Source organism: Rhopilema esculentum, chromosome 10 (genome assembly GCF_057945365.1).
Source record: "Rhopilema esculentum isolate cy_ngs chromosome 10, ASM5794536v1, whole genome shotgun sequence".
Classification (NCBI taxonomy): Eukaryota; Metazoa; Cnidaria; class Scyphozoa; order Rhizostomeae; family Rhizostomatidae; genus Rhopilema; species Rhopilema esculentum.
In genome coordinates this window covers 2,657,831-2,678,222 of record NC_142824.1, presented here as the reverse complement: position 1 = coordinate 2,678,222, position 20,392 = coordinate 2,657,831, and the positions used below count along the sequence as shown (strand labels likewise).

Sequence of the window (20,392 nt, the reverse complement as noted above, 5' to 3'; positions counted from 1 at the left end):
AAGGTCATTGTATAGACAGCTGCATGGTTTTGTTAAGGGATGTCTCATCTTCTGACAATATTGACTCATCAGTTGTTTATCAAATTTTGCATTAGCCTGTTAGGTCTGAACAAGCTCATTCCAGTCTTTCTATTGATAAAAACCTTCTTTTTATGGTAATATTTTGGCACATGGCGAAGCATATTCTTTTCAAAGTACATAGACAGCTCGCTGTCTTACCTTGTCATTTATTTCTTCACATAGATTAAATTATATAGAGTAGAAATCTTGTTTTAAAATATAAAACTTTCATATATCGCTGTATCAAAATTCTTCACAGCCTTTTTTAGTCATGCATGTTATAAAGGACCCTTATATGAATGTTATGATTGTCCATAACACTATTTGATGGGTTGCCCGCCTCCCTCCGCCCTCTTATTTGGTATGTTTGTTCAGTGTGATCAAATTCGGTGATCTTGGTTTGTTTTTCTTAAAAATTGAATGATAAATTAATTGAACTCATACTGGGCACGTGTATCAAATAGTAAACTCTCCTGAATGAGCGACATCCATTGATGGTCGCGTGTCCTTCATTCATCTTTTTATCGATTCATCCTTTTGTCATCGAGCTAATGTTTTTGTAAGACCCACTGACCCAAAGTGTTGGCGCCATCATTGTGCTATCGAGTTTGCGTAGGGAATGGTCTGCGACTACGATAATTGAAATGCGTGCAATCTGATTGGCTGGTGATTTAATACTTGCAAATTGATTTGTTTTTCCATTGAAATAATAAATGCTGATTGGTTGAGCTTAGCTGTGGCAGTCAACACATTAGAGAATAAGGCAGGTTGCGATGAATAACATCGTAAAGGAGTAAAGTTTACCACATTGGTTCATCAACATAAAACTATTCAAGCTCCTTCCCAGTATTTCATAATTAACGCTTAACCATACATTAGTTTTAAGACACGTTGAAAACAATCAACAAAACCTTTTTAACAATAGATGTCTTTCCCATTTTTCGCCTTTGTTTATTATTTCGTTTTCGTTTAAAGAGTTTTCGCTTCAATTTTGAAAGAATCCCTCAATCTCTCGTAACTAGTCATTAAAGCCGAGACTTTGAGACGAGTTACACTCAATCCAAAACACCAATATCAGAAAAATGCTCTATTCAAATGACATGATTGCTACTTTTCTTTTACGAAATAACCTTGCACTCTATGATATACTTGATTTTATTTTTAGATATTGATAACTGTGCTGAAAACAACTGCCAGAATGGCGCAACTTGCCTGAATGCATTTGCCTCGTACAGTTGCCTCTGTCGACCTGGCTTCAAAGGAAAGTACTGCGAAACTAATAAAGATGACTGTGCCAGCATGCCGTGTTTGAATGGAGGCAACTGTACTGATCTCGTCAATGATTTTGAATGCAAATGCCGAGATGGCTGGAAAGGGAAATTTTGCTCATCGCGTGAGTATATTTTCATTTCTCGTTTGAAACTTTTCAAGAAATTTAAGTTTATTTTCCTTCTACTTTCCCGAAATGTAGACTGCTCATGCAAGACATTCTTCCGAAATTGTTGCTTTCTAATATTTCTCAGCTCAGGTCAACCGATTTTCACTCAACCATTGTCTTTTTAGGTATATCACATTGTGCAGGAAACCCGTGCAACAACGGCGGTCATTGTGAAGATGACGTCACGACCTTTCGTTGCCAGTGTACATCGAACTGGAAAGGGAGAACATGCAGTGAACCTGCAGCTGTATGTCAGCCAAACCCATGCCGCAATGGTGGTGTTTGTCTTAATAATGGAGGAATCGCCTCGTGTAAATGCAGCGAGGGTTTTGAAGGCCGTCGCTGTGAGATTGGTGAGTATTTTGCCTTACTGTTGAATGACTGTTTGTGTTTTGTTGTTGTATGCTTTCAGAAGAGGTGAAGGCTCCAATTGCCAGAAGTTTTCTTGATTCGTTGGAAGATATTGTTGGGGGATGCCTAAAGATAGTTTATCGTAAAACTGACTTTTATGCATAAGATTTTTCCTAGTTACTAAGTCAACTATTTTTATTATGTTGATAAATATAGAACGTTGCCACGAATGATGCCGTTTTAGGGCGTAATCAAGTTTCCAAGGCACTTCTCGTCTCGCGTTGAAACACTCAAAGGCCAAGTTCGATCATACTCGCTCATTCTTTCCTACAGTAGCTCTTTCATTTCCAAATTACCCTCAGAATTACTCTTTGATTTATGATATCCTTTTTCTTCGATTTGTAGATAAAGACGACTGCGCGCAAAACCCGTGCTTTAACGAGGGTGTTTGTGTTGATGGCCCCAATTGGTACCGTTGCAAATGCAAACCAGGCTTTGCAGGAGTTGATTGTCGCATTAACATAAATGAATGTAGCAGCTCACCTTGCGTGCCAGGCGTTGGTGCCAAATGCATCGATGGCATCGGCAAGTATACCTGCATATGTCCCGAAGGAAGAAGTGGAAAGCGATGCGAAGGTAAGATATATCTATTTTTCTTGCGCATTCCCATCAAAAAGGAGAAAATAACTTTTAGTTTTATTTTAGGTTTATGTATTTATCCTCACTTCAATAGGTCTCAAATTTTCTGAATTGTCTTCCATTTAATTACTTCATAAGAAGATTTAATGTGCCACTAAATGATTTATAGCGTTTAATGTAAGGGTTGGTGCAGTTTTAAAAGTTTTTTACTTTCACAGTTGTGATTCAAAATGCCAAATGTTTGGTTGGTGATGTCTTCATGGAACACAACAAAACCTGGACTGAAGAATGCAACACGTGCACATGCGAAAACCGGAAAGTAACGTGCACCAAAGTTTGGTGTGGTCCTTCCAACTGCATGAGCCAAGAAAACAAGGACACTTGCACAGAGGACCACCCTTGCAAAGAGAAGGAGGACCGTTTGTGCCTTACTCCTCCTTGTACACCATGGGGACAGTGCGAGGGAAAGTACACAGAGGTGAATCAAGGCGTTTGTAACCCTGCAACGGAGATGTCAAAACTTACTGACGACTGTGCTAAAGTAAATATCGTCTACGATGCCAGAAAGATGCCGAAAGGAACGATTCTTGAAGAGTTTTGCCATCAGCTACGGTACCTGAAATTATTTCGATCTTACGCCTTGAAAGGCCCTATTAAAGTTCATTGCAACAGAGCCGGGGGCGTCAACCCAGAGAATGCATCAAGCATCGTTGTTTCGATAAGCAGTGCAGGAACGGGGGTAGCACCAAAAGCTGCCTTGGAGCTCGCCAGTCTTATAAAATCGCAAGCAACAAATACAACTATGTACAATATATTTATTGCCGTTATTCAAGTAACTATTGAAAGACCAATGGTCATGTCATATCATTCTACTCAAGGTATGTTTGTTTTTGCATAATTTGTTAAAGATGTATCATGTTTTTTATTTTCCTGGATATCAAGAGAATCCAGTCCAAGAAGTATTCTTATAATTAAAACTTGCCATTAAAGTTTTAGCCCTGTTTCAACAGAAATTGTGCTTGGTACGCGCCAATTTTAAGACAGTCTGTTTTTTTAAAAGATTGGTAAGTCCCTAATTGTATGGGGAATCGTTGTTAGTTAATGTTTCATCGTTGAATATAACCTCTTTTAGTGACATTTTCTGCAAGTCATGTTTGTTGACTTGCTGATCGAGTTCTCACCTCTCATGTTCACTTTATTAAGGTTTATCATTTTCGTCATGTGTAGCCATGCCTGATACACAACTAGTGTCTATAAACCTTTATTTCAGCATACCTGCCTGTAGTATGATTCTTACGTTCTCTAGGTCTGACTTTTGCTGGCTGCCTTCCAACGTTAAGGCCCATTCTTATCCTTAAAATGATAGTAACTTGATCGAACATTTGTTTTCCTTGTAGGCCCTGTCTTCCTAATTCCGCTGGTTGCCTGTATGGTAGGACTCGCAGCAATCCTTTTGCTCGTTCTCTGCATAACAACGAGACGGTATCGTGCCAAAGAGCCTGACAGTTCGGACGAGCAACATTTAGCTAGCTATTTTACGAAAACCCGGAATAGTTGGCATCGAAAACGCAGAGATAAAAACCTCTGTAGAAAAGAAAAAAATACTTTGAAATCAACAACTAAGAACAGCTCGCCGACCGAGCTTACAGGGTTAGGCCCTAGTTGCTCATCTGCTGGGAACTCGTCACTAGACCCTTACGATGATCAGGATATTGATGTAAGCGATAACCGATTATTAGCCGGCGTGCGCGCGGCTCGTTTAGTGCAACGGGAGGCGGAAGATTCGATGGAAAAGCCGGATATGATAAATATTGACTTGCCTTCGGATACTGATCAGAGAGAGTTTATTATTTAGCTCGAGTCGAGCCAGACTGGCTGGCGTTAAATCAACTGGATGGATTTTCCATCGTATACCCAGCTGACGAAAGAAAGGCTGCCCTTTGGAAAGTAAATTGTGGTTAGGCCTTCGAAGAGAACTGTGTGTCGATTCCGCGTTATCACCGAACTCGGAGGATTTTTTGTAGGAAATTCCTAAAGATCAAATGGTGTTTCAAGGTTTAGTTCGGTTCTTGGTAGAGAACATTGGCTATTCGTGTTCCCTTTGTGATGATCACGAAGTCGTTGACTGAAGATTTGACTGCCTCAGTCTTGGCATTTGATGTCCTAGACTGAGTACACGTTTAGCGAAGAGGGCAAAAACGTTTACATTGAGTTTCAAGGCGATTAAATAGAATGTAGAATGGATACGTCTGTCTGGCTGTAGCTGAACAAACAGGCGGTATTCCATATTGAAAGAATTGCTGGAAATGGAAGCCCTATAATCGACACGAGACACGCGTAGCAGTAACTACATACTTAGATTTGACCGTGCCTCGCCTTTAAAAACAAGTATTGTCACGAATTACGTAGGGAAATGCTTTGGTAACCAGAGAATTTTTGTAGATATAGAATTATGTGAGTACCAGTACAACCTGTATTGTATCTCTCAAAAATTAGAGGGGCAATATAATTATGTAAATATGTAAATGGAAATTTTAAGTTATGTTGCGTTCCTTTTGTTTTTAGTCCGAATTTGTTGTTTTGACGTTACTCAATGTAAAGAAGAGTACTTTAGAATATTGATTCAGGGGGGAATTTAGATTATTTTAGTTGAGTTTGCATACATATAATTGTATAGTTTTCTAATACTTTGTAAGACGAGCACTCTCGACCTTCTTCCAATACGGTGATGGACACTGTTTCTAGACAGTTATTATTCTATCAACGAGAAATCCAATATCGTTACAGTAAGCAGCTGCAAAGCGATAATAGTCATTATCAAATGAAAACTAGCTAATATCAGCGAATTCATCCATCATTTATTACAATATTATCGCAAGGGAGAAGCCTAGAAAAGGACCACAACCCACCGCGAAAGGCATATCTGTCTGCGGAAGATCAGATATTGCCAATTTTTGCCTGAATTCAGCGACATACGATAATGGGTCTAGATTGGACAAGATGTCTCCCATCCCACTTTTTTAACCGCAGAAAACTCTTAAACGTAGCTACTCGTGAATAAACCGTTGCTAATTGAACTGTCATTGGAGCAATTCTAAGCCGTGGCCTCCTGTACTGCCCCAGCGTACAATAGCGACTAAGTGCTAATATACTTGGCCTAGTCCGTGTTCTAGATCCTTATCCTTTATTTACGTCAATGTAACGAGTACGTTCGAATAACTTTATTGTGTTTGCGTTTTGTACAAAGTACAATTAATGTTAAATTGATTTAATGCACTTAAAGTCGTTCTAATTTGGTAGATATAGATTTCTCTCAGCAAACTCAGTCAGCGAGAAGTGCTGGTTTATAACCATTTCCATATGTAAACGCTTTCCCTACCCTGGGCCATTTTCTCTCACCCTCCGGGTCCCCTTCGCATAACAGTTTGTCGTGAAACACGTTCGAACTTTTATCTTGATAGAAAATTTGACCATAAAGCGTTCCTAATGATAAGCTTGAACAGTGTTAAACCTCCTTTCTGTTGCTGCTTGTGAAGATATCACTAAACAGATGTTAGATGTCTTGAATTTTGCATCCCAGGAACTATTACACTTTGTGCACCCGATAGCGTCTGATTATTTGTAAATTTTAGCTACACCCGCTAGAAAGACTTATTTTGCCGCCTATCCAATCGCTGCCTACCACCCCCCTCCCCCCCCCCTTTTGTTGTATAATGCAGTATTGTGGCTGTAAAACTTTTCCAATATTATACCCAATATTAACTTCTTATTTGGGTTTTTAACCACCTGTATTCTTGGAAAGTAACATACGTATCAATTTTTGATAAAGCTATATACTTAATAAAAGGAACAAATGTGTTCGCGTTTGTCTAACTTAACTTGCCATTTCGTAGAAATAAAACTGGGCATAACTTAATATATGGTTTTACCGCTCGTTTCTAAGAGCCTGCTTCGTTGAAAGATCAATAGATTGCTGATATTGTATGAAACAAAATATTTATTTTGAATCGAAAATTGTTATACACTATCAGAAAGCAAATCACCGATATTAGATTTGTAGAATATTTCCTCTCTTTCTTGCGTCAATTCCTATTTATTTTTTCAGTCGAAATTGTCTGCTGAATGTTAACGGTAGAAAACATATTTACAATTTTAACTTTTTCTGAGACGTCCGTCTTTCAATAAACTACAAAATTTTACATTGTATTATCTACACAATTACAAAGAAAGATTGAAATAGCCACACAAGCAGCTAAATCTGCAGTTTATATTGTCTAGAAATACGCCTTATAACACTTTATTCAGTAATTTCAGGTCGAAGTCTTAATTTTAGGCCAAAGAAATAGTTCTAGGCCGAATCCTACGCCTGGAGTTACAGGGAGCTGGTGACTTTCCTTATCTTGGATGAAAGTTTGGGCATGTCAGGGACTCGAACAACAGACCCTTGAATTTATAGTCCGCGACCCTAGCCACCGACCTTCTTCGCATTATGCTTGGCCTCTTAACGGAAATGTCTAATAATTAGCACAGTAGTGTATATACAGCAAATTAAGCTGACAATTCGTTTTAGTCTTATCCAGTGTCATCTTTTTGGACTTGAAAAACTTTGGCCAAATCACGAAAAGATCCATTCTATTTTAGATCAAGAATGTAAAAATTGTTATGCTCAAATTAGCTATGAAAGACACTAACCCTCTTCTTTTTAGTTAGTACGTTTGAGCGAGTTCAACTACGTTTTAAGCTGAAAGTCAGACCAACGTTTCTACTGCCATTTGAAACGAAAGTCCTAGAGATAGAAAATTGGTTAAGATTGCAGTGGGAAGCAAAAAGCCAAAGAAAGCAATGGCCGTATATTATTTTGTGCCAGCCATTAAAGAATATTAATTTTGCAATAAACCTTACTTACAGGAGATTTAAAAAATCCCACCCACTTTGCTCAATCTAATGCAGTTTTCACTCCACAAAAAAAGCTTCATAGAGTTTCAGTATTAAATTCTTGAATCAAAACAAATGGCCAGTAAAACAAACCTCTATGTAATTATTAAAAAAAGAAAGCAGTGAAATCTAATTTAAATGCTTTAGAAGAGAAGGAAGCAGAAATTGGTCAAATTTACATGTCATTTCTCTATATTTCAAACGCATGTGGTTTTATGTGAATTGTGAAAGATTTAAAGCAATACAAGTTAGCAAATATGCCTAAATTCACAATATTACATTAGGAAATAGCACAATGGATTGTAGCAGTGCATAATGTTATGACTTGGCTAAATTCATATTTCACTTGATGAGTTATGAAAAAATCTATTCCCGATTCACATTATTTGCAAAAAAATTAAAATTAAAAACGACTATGAAATCACCTGCGGGAACGATCTATTTTCAAAATAGGTCTGACATTAATAAATTTAAAATCCCCATCTTTTTTTAATAAGAACATTCATATCTACATCATGGGCGGCAATATTCTAGAAAAGATTCTTGAAACAAACGTCCTAAACATAAATTAGATTTTCCTTTCTTAAAATGTTTCAAATGAAAGAAAAAACTTATTATGTTAGTTAAATTAGTTATGTTAACTAAAGTTTACATTTAATGGAGAAAATTGATGTATTTGAGCGCGATCAGAAAAATGCATATAATGCATGTTTGAAGTACATTCTGGAGAGGCTAAAGTGTCATCAAAAACAAATCTTTTTACTCCTTAAGGTAGTTCAGGTCCTTGAAGCGATCTGCGATCATTTGAAAAACTAATTTTGAGAATCGAATTAAATATTTTGTAAGTTTCGTTCCAATGCATGAATTGGAACGTATGATTAAATATATCAATTTAATCATTATACCTAAATTCCATTTAATATTTTGATCGAATTTAGAAAAAAATTAAAAGTTGCAATAGTTGTTATTGAAACACTGTAAGCTACAACTGAAACTGACTCTGGACTCTATCAGCAACCATTTTTGCAATTGCCAGGGATGACGTTGCCGCAGGTGATGGAGCGTTTCGTACATGCAAAACATGTTTTCCAATGTCACTTTCTCCGACATCAAATACGAAATCATCAACAAGATTTCCCTCCTTGTCGAGAGCCTGGGCACGAACTCCGCTTGGACCTCTGCGAAGAAGCAATATCGTTTACAGGATTTAGACTTAATAACCTAAAATTACAAATATATCAAATAAGCCCAGCCTTCTGGGTCTTGCAGAAAGAAGCAATTCAGAAATAGAGGCAATTCAGAAAAATTGCAAAAAGAGAATGCAAAGAAAGGATAAACGATATGAAACCCTGGTTTATATTTGCGTATCTTACTCCTATGTTAGTTGGACTCTAAAATCTAGTTTAATCCAAACAATCTCATAATTGAAGCTTCATTAAGATGAATGAAAAAGTCTATATCTTTACCCTAACACAGAAATTAGAAAACTCAGCCACTATTCAAACTTTATCACTAAAACAACAGATAACAACATAACTGTGGCCCGATGATCGCATTAAGCGTGAAACTCGAAGGAGCAACTTAGAGAGAGGTCCTGTTCTATTCACCAAAAGCGTATACAGTATTGCTTCTACGACATCGAGCATTTCAACACAGACAGGTAAACAGTAACTTTGACTGCAAACCTAAATTAAATGAACTAAAGGTGCGATATATCGCCTGGATATTTTCTCTTAACAAAACCATAGCTAAACATAGATGAAGTGTGTAAACAGGATGTTCGTCTGCACGGGAAAAAATGTAACAGACAGCAAGTTAGGCCATCCATATATATGTTTTTGTAAGATTCAGCTCAGAATTCTGACCTTTCGACGTCTTCAAGCCGCAGCTCCGGTACATACTTCTGTAACTGCTTAATTTGTGCATCTAATACAAAACTACGATAAAACTCCTCTACTCCAAATTTCAAATGCTTTGCAATCAGCTTTTGCAGACCTCTACAAATAGATTGAATGTAGAAAAACTTAATAAAAATTTACATTCTGTGACACCTAGAGTTAATTGATCGATAATCTTGCCAGTTGGTGTTTATGATAATCAAGTCAAACATCAGATTGAAGTGGACAAAATTAATTGATAGGAGTTTTTATGAGGCAGATGAAAGCTCCTAAATGCTGCTGGCAAAATAGTAGTTTTGACTGTGTCGAATAAATGCTATGATATTTGACGGGTACTATAAATAAGTTATGTCATCTACAGTGCGATAGACGGCGACAAATAAAATTCAATCAAAGCGCACTATGTGCACCAGACAGGAGAGTTTGGCTTTAAGTGGCTAAACACAGCTACTGATTACAGAGGGAAATTACTAATAGTCAGGCTTCCATTGTTTTTAATAAACGCCTAAAGGACAGTGGATATGAAATTATAGAGAATATAAACAACAATTCTATTAGTGAGGAATATTGACGTCACAGAAGCACATGGTTAACGTCTACGACGTTTTAGAGCATGAAAAACGCTTTGGATCATAATAACAAAATCAGTGACATAATAGAATTAATATCTGTTGTCATATCAATTCCTGTCAGCCTTTAAAAATCAATAATTTCCTTTGTAAGAAAATATAAAGCAACTGAAGGCGTTAGGAAGATGATATGCGAGAATCTCGACAAGCTCAAAGAATTACCTGAAGCTGAGCGAGTCTGCTAAATCGGCTATATTAAAATCGGTAAATTTGTATCCTTCCCTTTTGAAGGCAAGTAAAGCATTTGGTCCTAGCCATATACCACCATCCATGCGAGGAGTAAAATGAACACCAAGGAAGGGGAGCTTTGGATCTGGGACCTTGAAAAAGCAACAAAAGCTCGGTTAGTTGTTCAGCAAAGAGATATACCACGAAGCACCTAAGAAAGAGTTAACAAAATTGCTCCAAAAAAGTGGTTATGCGATGTAATATTCAATTGAATTTCAACTTTACGGGAAAGAGCATTCTAAAACAACCTTAAGTGTCAAATAAAGTTGCACTTATCCAGAAATGGGCGAAATATAACCACCAAAACACAGGCTTCTTCCCAATTTGATCTTCCCCAATCGGGTAATTTGACCTTGGCTCTAAAATTTACGTCATAAATCTGATCTAATTTGAAACTGATTCAAATGGTTTTGAGAAACTCCATATTTTCTATGGTGCTATTTTCGATAATACAGTCGTACCCTCACCTCCTCCCTACTTCTCATTGAAGGTCCGAAGAGATGGGATCAACTGTATGCTCCAATTCAAATAATCAAGACATAAACTGACCATGTAACAAATTCCCCCATAAACCGCTGTTATCAGTAGTAAGGTAGCCAAGATTGAGCCTACGTGATCAAAAGATTACTCCATGAGTAAAATGTTACCTACCGGGTATATATTTCCTTTTACCAAGTACTGCTTATGAGGCTTCAGCACAAGATATTCCCCTCGGAAGGGGACTATCTTTGGCTCACTGCTGCATCCAGTTTTTTCTGCCAATTTATCTGATTGAAGTCCTCCACATGTAAGCACATATCGACAATTAATGGGCGCCTGAAAAAGGCCAGTAGCATGAAAATAAAATTGTTTGTCTTTTTTTAAACATCTAATCACCAGTTTATGATATTTGTACGATGATATTTTTCATTGCTTTTATATTAATTCTTACTTTGCGATGTGCGATTCACTGGTAGATAAAACTCTAGAGATACATAAGTATTTGCAAAAAGAATGATAGTATCTGCAAATATAACAAGATAAAGAGAGAAACTGTAGCATCATCGAGGCTAGAAAATGACTTGAAATGAAGAGTGGTGAGCTTGATTGGTTCCTTGTTTCTTCAGTAGAAAAAGAACTCCTTTTGTCTGTAACAATCCGGATTTGTTTGCTTAAAGAAATAAGTTCAAATACACTCAAATAAAAACATGACCTTGCTTTCAAAATAGCCCTAAAATTATCGAAACTGTATGTTCTGGCACATTTAGCATTTCGAGTAAGTGTTATCTAATGTGTAATTGATTATTCATTTCCGTATCGTGCACTTGCAAACACAATTTCAAATTTCTTCTAGCTGTTTCTTACTTGTTCGTACTAGCAAAACATCCTACATCATTTTTCTTGTAATTTTCACCAGTATTTTTACTTTTTTATATTTTTACTTGAAAGTTGCAAACACACTTTATTAACCTCCGTTTTGCACGAATCGCAATCAGTATCTAATGCAAGTATCTAATGTATTTAATTTTCTACTTTTTCGAATCCCCCCTTTCCCCCTAAAGCAATGTTGGATTTGTAGTTCTGTCATTTCTCCTTCAAAATCATGCATTCAACATTGAATTGGGGGAGGGGGAAAAGTTATTTTTCAAAGGAAAGTGAAAATATAAGCTTTCCTTGAAAAGTCTCAACTATTTTTGTCCGGGATTGTAGATCTACTTCGACAGCTACACGAAGGTCGATATTGTCAAGGTGCCACTAACCCCTGACTTAAAGACAGGGGTATAATTTCGAGGAGCGAGGCTGGCTTATTGGTAAGGGTTGCGAACTACAGTTCTAAAGGTCTGGGGTTCCAGTCCCTGACGTGGCAAAACGTTCACTTAGAGTGTGGGGAGTCGCCAGCTCTCTGCCATTCAAGGCATAGCAATGACGAGTTATGGTCGTATGGAGAGGAAGGTCCAAGAAAACGCTCGATAAGCATAGCTTATAAGTGTCCTATAAACTACCTTCGGGAGCAAGGTAGAAACAAACACACCGGGATAGAACATCTTTTAAAACTGCCGCCTTTGGCTTTACTGGATCATGTGTTCATGATTTATGAGTAGGCCTGATGAAGGCTTTCTTTTGACCAATTAATGTCATCAAGTTCTTCACTGTCATTCCAGTGGAACCAGATGGGACGAGTTTCGGTAATACAACTCAACATACATAACATTAAACCATGTGTATTTTCCACTTTGAAAACGATTTTACAAGATGCTGATAAGGTTTCTGCTCTGCAAATTCTTCTGGAACTAGATAGGAACTTAAAAGCTTTCTTTTTTTTTCTTTATCATGATACTCAAATTGGTTTTTATCAGCGAAGCAAGCATATTTTCATATTTTGTCACAATTCGTTTAAGAGACTTCCTTTCCACGAATATTTCTAGGAGGAGCTGATGCATTTGCGCTTATTGTGATATCTTCTTCCTTGAAAATAGCGAGGAAATAGTTTCTGAAGCTGCTGCACTAATGACTCGACTAAAACCAGGCACTATTTCTAAACATAAAAAGTGTCGCTTATTCTTTTCACACAACAAACCATATTTTTGAGTATCGTATATGACATGATACAATTTACATGGAACAAATAAGTTACATTTACATACCTTGCTTTTGCCAAAAATCTGTATTGGGTAGCTATCACCTGCAATGAAAGAACTTGTTAAACACCGTATTAAATATTCTACTATGCGATTTTACCAGACATTTTAACAAGACAATTTTTTATTGTTGGTGTATTTGGTCCATTCAGCTATTTCAAAGTTGTTTATTTTGTAAATAATGTATTCAGTCCCAAGGCCTCTTCAACACCAAGGAATGTATTCACAAAACGTTTTCTATGTAAACCAAATCTTGATCAACAATGAAAGCCTGGCAAAAACCAAACTTTTCTAGTAATTAAACCTGAGTAAAATACTGTAACACTATTTGAAACATTTGAAAGGATTTCATGGTCTAAATGTTCTGAGATTTCTTTCTGCAATACTTATCTTTCCGAGAAGTTGTCCAAGAAGTCTATCAGAGCAGTGGCTAATTGCTTATATTCACATCGTTTATGCAAATCATGCAATACCAGGAAAGTACAACAATAGACTTTACATAGAATAATAATAAAATATTTTACCTTGATCATTGGTATTTATACTTGGATTTCCTAAGGAACTTCTGAAGTCAGTTGCCTATCAAAATGCAATAGTTTTTCAATAGATTTAGTTTAACATCTAAACATTAAGCTTCTTAAAATATAAAATAAAACGGGTAAAAGAAAAAGGGCTATGTAAACTCACTGCTTTTGAAATGTTGTAAAGGACTGATAAGTGGAAAGCAGTTTCAATTCCAGTTACACCTCACCTCAAATCCAGTTACAATTGTGCCTCCAGATTTTTCAAAAACGTCACCAAATTTTCTTGCTACGAGTCCCCAGTCAACAATGCCAGTATTTGGTGAGTACAGTCCTATTTTGCCCTTGAAAGTAAAAGCATAACCTTTGGAGAAGATTGCCAACATTTTGACACTGATTGGTTTGCTTATACCAAGCCAAAACAAGATACTGCATCAATAAGGTAACTCATCAAGTTGTTGCATGCTAGTGTTTATGTGCTTGATTGCAAAGCTTGTCTGACACTACAATAATGCAGTATAGTGGGATCCTCACTGTTTACTGCTATTGTACTCTTGAAATATTTTATATGGGAAACTGGGAATCTATCAACACTTAAGCTAGCATAAGGCTTGAAACTGATAAAAAGGTGGTTGAAACAAATAGTGGGGTCGTGGCCAAGTCTAAAATTATCTACACAAGGGGCCCTTAACAAACAGCAGAGGGTCAACCTTTTCTGAAGCAATAGTTTTGTTGAAAGTAATTACCAGGACCTTTAAAATTGGAGCCAAATGCTCTTGCTGATGGAACAGAGGGTTGGAAAAAATTTAGAAAAATTGGATGCATTTATATCTGAATATAGAGTATGCATCTTAATTGACTGATGTTGATATGATGTTGATTTTGCTTTTAGTTTGTTGTACATAACCAGCAGCTTGTTACCTGGAAAATGTATTCTGTCCAGCAGATAAATACACTTTCGTGAACAGAACAGAATAATAACTTTAGGATACAGCATGCCATGGAATCAGGTTCTAAAGCATAGCCAAAAGTAGTACTACCATCAAAATCAATGAAAAAGCAGGAATACCTCACAATGTGGTTCAATCTCTTTCATTTCTGATTTTGATAAAAACGTGAGGCCTTTGGCCCCATTTGTAACCCCTCTTTTATACAAGTCCTCCAGCCTTGGTACTTCTTCATTTGTTACTGCAACAATAATCTGAAGATATAATCAAAAGTTTTAAGAGAAAAAGTCATTTATAATTTTCATGATTCTTTAATTTAAAAAAAGAAAGTTCAAATATTTAAACAAAGCCAGGATCATGATCTATTGCCTATATAATTTTCACAAAAGCATCGGTTTTCCAATCAACAGACAGAAGCAAAAAACCAACATAATAACTTACTTTGCCACACTTTTTGTATGGAATATTGTGTTCATCGCAATACTTGTAGGTCAATTCTAAGCCTTCAACGCACAACTTTGCTTTCAATGTTCCTGGCTTATAATATATACCAGCATGTATTACACCACTATTGTGTCCAGTTTGATGTGAAGCTGAAAAATCAATGTTCAAATTTTAACCATGCCTATCACACATAGAATGTAGCTTATAGCATGTTATTACATATCTGTCTCAAAATTATATTATACCTTAGAATTTATTTTAGATTATATTTGAGAATGATTACTTGGCAAATAAAAGGAAAGCAAGGGGAATGTACCAATATTGTACCCAGTTTGATTGGAAGCTGAAAAATTAATGCTCAAAGTTTAACATTGTTTGTATCACACATCAGAATGTTGCTTATCACATTTTATTACATACTAATTTTCTTAAAATTATATCATACTTTATATAAATTTTTAGACCATATCTGAGAAGAATTGCTAGGAAAAAAATTAAAGCAATATCTACCTGAAATGATTCAAAAATTTGGGCTGCCTTGGAATATTATGGATTCATTGAAAATCAAAATCCTTAAACTTTTGAGTAAGTAAATTGGTGAAAACTTACCAAGTTGTTTTTCTTTTTCAAGAACAATATATTTTAATTTTGGCTGCCTTTTGATCAGCTCCTGAGCTGTTGCCAAGCCAACAATGCCACCACCAACTATCGCAACATCATAGTTGTTGCTATTTGTCCCATACTTCCTGGAGCAATGAAGATATGTAAAGGTGCATTAGTAAAATCAAATTATTTGCATTCAAATTATACTTGGTGATCACAAAACTTAGTAGGACCCAGATAATGTCAAGTGAAAGGGCAATGTCTGAACAACTAGAGAGATTGAAGAAATACAAATTCTGCAAAATTATATCTTTGTCTGATACTCGTCTAGAGAGAAATCTTGCAAGTTTAGGTGGCAAAAATGATAGGCTGGCCCCAACATATATAGATTGTAAGTCTGAGATATTTAGTTTTTAAAGAAGAACTGACACGCAAAAATAAGTTTGGCTATATCGGTAGTTTGTGACAAGCAAATTCCGGGATCGAAAAAAATTTTTAAATCACAGTTACCGTTTTTGAAATACAGGCGTTTTAAGTTGAGAAACGACAATTGTTCCGACAACTTGAGACTCGAGGCGAAAATCGTCACGAGTGGGCGATCATCTTTGACGTCACAAGTGACATGTTCTCAGCACGTATTGTTTTTCTCTATAGAACCTTTAAGAAAATGCTGCGGACAAATGTTTATTTTTTGCATGTGAAAATAGCTAATTTTGCATTTTTGACACATAATTGACTTTTTCAATGGTTTGGGACTCGGAATCAGAGTTTTATTACACTGATTTTGAAATAAATGGAGAATTTCAGCCGTCTGAGTTTTTGCTACCAACCAGCGCTGCCGCTTGGGCAGACAGTCGTCCCATGGCTCAACATTGACGATGTTATGAACAAAGAACAGACTGGAAGTACAAACTGATATGGAATTTCTATTAAAAACAATACTATTGCTACAATCTAAATGAGATCAGGTATCGTAAAACTAAAATTTCATTTCAGATTGAGGCGTCTTTGTTCAGACTGCTTTGTCTGTATGGCCTAATTCGTTGAAATGCCTATGATGCCCTAAACGGAACTGCAAGTTATTCATTATCAATGTAGCATTCTATTATTGTTTTCAATGTTTCAAACGCGTTAACTGTATCGTGATATTAAATAGTAAAGGCGGGTTAAAAGTCGACTTGTGCGGATTATATGCCATTTTCACCGGGCGTGAAGGGTTTCGGGAACTGATAAGTTACCTGGCAGTCGAAAAATCTGGAGTTACGAAATAGGCTCTTTTCTCTTAGTCAAAGAACTTGATTTCTTAGTCAAAGAAAATGCTGTTTAGCTGTCATAGGAATATCAATTAGCGCATTATCTTCTTTTGCAAACAATTTTGACTTGGGCGGGGGATGGTCTTTTTCAAGACTAGGTTATTCCCTAGTATCTTAACCTCTGTTAAAATACAATAATCAAGTTCAGTGAAATTATCATTTAGTCACACTCGCAGCTCCCATCAACCAAGATTTTTCTTGAATTCATATTTCTGCACCCAGAGCAGGTTGCAGGATCGCTTTTACCGCTGTCTCCATTAGATTTTGTTTGTCTTTTGGATATTGCTTACCCCCCCCCCCCCCTTCACCCCCATGCTTCGATTTTATTCATAATTATAAAAATAAAAACTTTGAAGAAACGGTATCAGTTTTCAAACAAAGTCGACTCCTTTTTTTACAAGCTTAGAGGTTCTTTCAATGTTTCCAAGCATGTGGTTCGAAGATATCATGGTATAAAAATAAATTTTATGTGGATTTCAGCATCCTAGCAGACTTGTAGCTAGGTTTTTCTAGCTTCTTTATACTTAAATACTTAAATACTTAAATAAAATGCCTGACAATTTTTTGTCTTTTCACCCGGACTATTTTCAATAAAACACGAAATTTCATTTGTACTTTCACCGTTGAGGTGAAAGCCTTTACAACGGCATTGTTAACATGTCACTTGTGACATCAACCGAGAATTTTAACAACTCCTGGCGATAATCTTGTTTCCGCTTCGGGAAATTCCCGAGTCCTGGCTGTGACGTAATTGATGGATAAAAGTGCAAATATCAGAAAAACGGCGAATCTAAGAAGAAAACTTTTTCCAGATTTGAAGTCAGCGACAAATTTTGCATCCAATAAGCCAAAGTTATTTTTGCGTGTCAGTTCTCCTTTAAGGTTCAGGATTGCTGTTGCTAAAACGAGGAACAAGGGGAACAACCTAGTAACAAGTGGAACAACCCAGTAACAACCCAGTAACAAGCGGAACAACCCAGTAACAACCGGAACAACCCAGGAGCAAGAAGAACAACCCAGTAAGAAGCGGAAAAGTGAATTAATTGTTTAGTAAATAACACATAGCGGCATTTATAATCAAACTTTCTGAAATTCGTGTGGGCTAGCAAGTGCACTATCAAAAGGCTGTCAAACACTTTTGTTATGTAATATTTTGTTATTTCGCAACCATTTTCCCTCCTTCTCACACAACCGTACATTGTTTGATGGATCAGAAAACCTGTTGCTATGGTTTTGCACTTGAATCAAACACCGACATAGCAAGGCAAGGGCTGGTAAACAAAAAGCCCAAATTAAGGGGCTGACAATTCTTTATAATGGGGTGGGAAATAATATTTAGAGTATAAAGAGTATATTAATGGCAACTGTGGGGCAAAAGGAGATTGCTCAAGAAATACAATTTAAATTGAGATGGGTATTTTGAAAAAAATTCGGGCAAATAAAGATTTATTATGTCCATTATCGGCAAACATTTTAGGAGAGTATGGTATTCAACTCTAATTTTGTTAGACTTGCACAAATCACATTTTCTTACACGTGGTATATTTCCCAAGTTTTACTTCAGCATACATGAGCATGACAAATGATAATTCACAAAGTGAACACAACAAACAATTGCATCGCGACTGGGGGGGTGTGGGGGTGTCACACCTTCCCAATAGTATCTCAACAAGAAACTTCAGGTAAAATCAGCTCAGTGGAAGAAATGCTTAAGTTATTTCAGAGAGCTCCATGTCTCAAAATCAATTAAGGAACAAGCAAAGGTAGTTTCCTGGTATGAATGACGGAAAAGAAACTAATGAGTTTATGCTTTCAAGATTTCTTGTTGGCACCAAATCCACAAATCCTTTGGAAATCTCTTTTGGTAAACTGTGCCTTATGTACATTGCCCCTAAAGTTTCTTGATAGAAGCGTCACAATGAGCTCCAGATTTCTTTAACATTCGAAAGGAATGCTCAGATGGAAAGAGGGATCTAAATTGACAACCAGTGCTGCTTGTTACCTAGCTTTTGAAGTAGCTGACAACATGGTTTTTTCAAAGCAACGGCAAAATTGTACCAGTTGTTTTTATTTACTGCTCAAACTGTTTGCAAAAATAAAAGAATTTTCAATAGGATCAGGAGGATTTTTTTAATTAAATTTGCTTAAAAGAGTGCATTTTCCAGTGAACTGGAAGCATCAAAATTCGAAAATTTTATTGGCGGCACTTCTGGTAGTAACTATATCCTTTGCCTGACCTGATTAACAAATTTGACAAAATGATTAGAAAAATCTGTTATTATCATAAATGATAATTAAGAATTAAAGTTGTGAATTAAGTGATTTTACTATGATGAAGTCCTGTATGCCGGGGCAAAATATTAGTTTATTCCTTAAATTTAATTTATTAAATTTTGTCTCGTGAAATTGGATTCTGGTCGCCGTATTGCTTTATTCCTGTATATCTTTCGAAGACATGACTGGCGACCTCTTGATAGTACATTTTGTAGAAATTAACAAACTGGAGCGCTGGGTGGAAATGGTATTAATCCTACTCCTAAGTTAATTTTCCTTTTCCAATTTTTTTTATTTTTTTTTTTTATTTACTCCAGATTGGTTGTATAGCCTTTAGGAGTTAACGATCGAAGATTGAAGAAGAAGATGTGCTAGCCCACACGAATTTCAGAAAATTGGATAATAAACGTCCCCACGTGTTATTTACTTAACAATTAATTCACATTTCCGCTTGTTACTGGGTCGTTCTGCTTGTTACTAGGTTATTCCGCTTGCTCCTCGTTTAGCAACGGCGGGTTCAGGATATTTAGTCATCACTAAAAAGACCATCCAAACAGCATGCTTAAGGCCAGATGGTACATATACATAGACCACTATGATTTGTAGCAGTTTGTTAACAAAAAGAATTAGCGTTTTCAAATAGCTTGTGTCTGGTACAGCATCTGTTGAATTGCTGCATAAGTGACTAAAGAAATAAACTTTAAGCAAATTCTAGGCCCTGCCTACGTTGGGGTGAAGTGACACTATGCAAATAAAATGCAGCCCTTGACTTTCTCTGAAACAACTTACCTTGACAGGAAACATGAAACTTGGCAAGTTTTGCAAATTAGTTGTCTTGATACACGGTTAGAATAAAGCCACATTGTTCAAAGACAATCTTGAACTCACAATATAACTTTTTACATCCCTTCTAACAACTCTTTTCTCCCCAAGGGGTTCTATTTTGCAGCCTCTTATTGATAGCCCGGATATGAAACCAAGAGAGGCTATGACGGAACGGAAGGTCCCCATCAATCAATCAATCATACCAGTTAACCAGTAATCAGTCACTACAATCAACTAATCAATCGATCCATCAAGGACCCTTTCCTCCCAGATTTACCAACTAAATAAATCACTTTAGTGTATCAAAGTCAAATATTGTCCCCCAGTGGCTCAGAAATAAAATTAATCCTTTATGAGAATGGTTTTGGTTATGTCTGGATATTCCATGGAAATGAACGGCTTCATATACAAACTTTTCAAGATAGGATAAAAGACATCCAGTTTCAAACCTGGCAAAAAAGCCTCGCTGATTATGAAAAGCTGCCAAATTTCTTCGACAGGAAGATAAATGCATGTTTTCGATTTTCCAATTACCATTTAGCAATAGAATTGGGAAGTTATCAAAACAGATTAGCAAGAGAAGAGAAGAGAGAATTTGCAAAAATGTAACAAAAACGCAATTGAGGATGAATTCTATTTTTTATTAATCTGCCCAGCTTATGAAACTTT

The 20,392-nt window shown here is 36.4% G+C and overlaps 2 protein-coding genes across 5 annotated transcripts in view; one reads left to right on the top strand and one right to left on the bottom strand.

Moving 5' to 3' along the window:
• The window catches only part of LOC135689766 (uncharacterized), a 64,274-nt gene extending 57,724 nt beyond the window's left edge, over positions 1-6,550 (top strand). For all 4 annotated transcript variants that reach the window (XM_065207123.2, XM_065207107.2, XM_065207115.2 and 1 more), the window contains 5 exons: positions 1,226-1,453; positions 1,624-1,851; positions 2,255-2,485; positions 2,707-3,366; positions 3,886-6,550. In XM_065207123.2, the coding sequence (XP_065063195.2) occupies positions 1,226-1,453; positions 1,624-1,851; positions 2,255-2,485; positions 2,707-3,366; positions 3,886-4,343 (1,805 nt within the window). In that variant the 3' untranslated portion in view covers positions 4,344-6,550. The remainder of the gene's footprint in view (positions 1-1,225; positions 1,454-1,623; positions 1,852-2,254; positions 2,486-2,706; positions 3,367-3,885) is intronic.
• A 131-nt stretch (positions 6,551-6,681) lies between these two features.
• Positions 6,682-19,866, bottom strand: LOC135689814 (L-2-hydroxyglutarate dehydrogenase, mitochondrial). Its single transcript, XM_065207175.2, has 11 exons — positions 19,688-19,866; positions 15,318-15,454; positions 14,706-14,857; positions 14,387-14,518; positions 13,548-13,661; positions 13,321-13,375; positions 12,803-12,840; positions 10,830-10,994; positions 10,113-10,270; positions 9,289-9,420; positions 6,682-8,601 (listed from the first exon to the last, which is right to left on the bottom strand). The coding sequence occupies exons 1-11, from the start codon at positions 19,759-19,761 to the stop codon at positions 8,406-8,408; spliced, it is 1,353 nt and encodes a 450-aa protein (XP_065063247.2). The 5' UTR covers positions 19,762-19,866; the 3' UTR covers positions 6,682-8,405.
• Positions 19,867-20,392: the final 526 nt, after the last annotated feature.

Bases quoted from the DNA above. Each gene is read 5' to 3' on its own strand.
- LOC135689814 (XM_065207175.2), bottom strand. From the start codon at position 19,761: ATGTGGCTTTATTCTAACCGTGTATCAAGACAACTAATTTGCAAAACT. The intron at 14,519-14,705 runs GTAAGTTATTAT...TTATATCTTCAG, and splicing joins CATACAAAAAGTGTGGCAAA to ATTATTGTTGCAGTAACAAA. The intron at 9,421-10,112 runs GTAATTCTTTGA...ATCTATTTGTAG, and splicing joins GCAGACTCGCTCAGCTTCAG to AGGTCTGCAAAAGCTGATTG.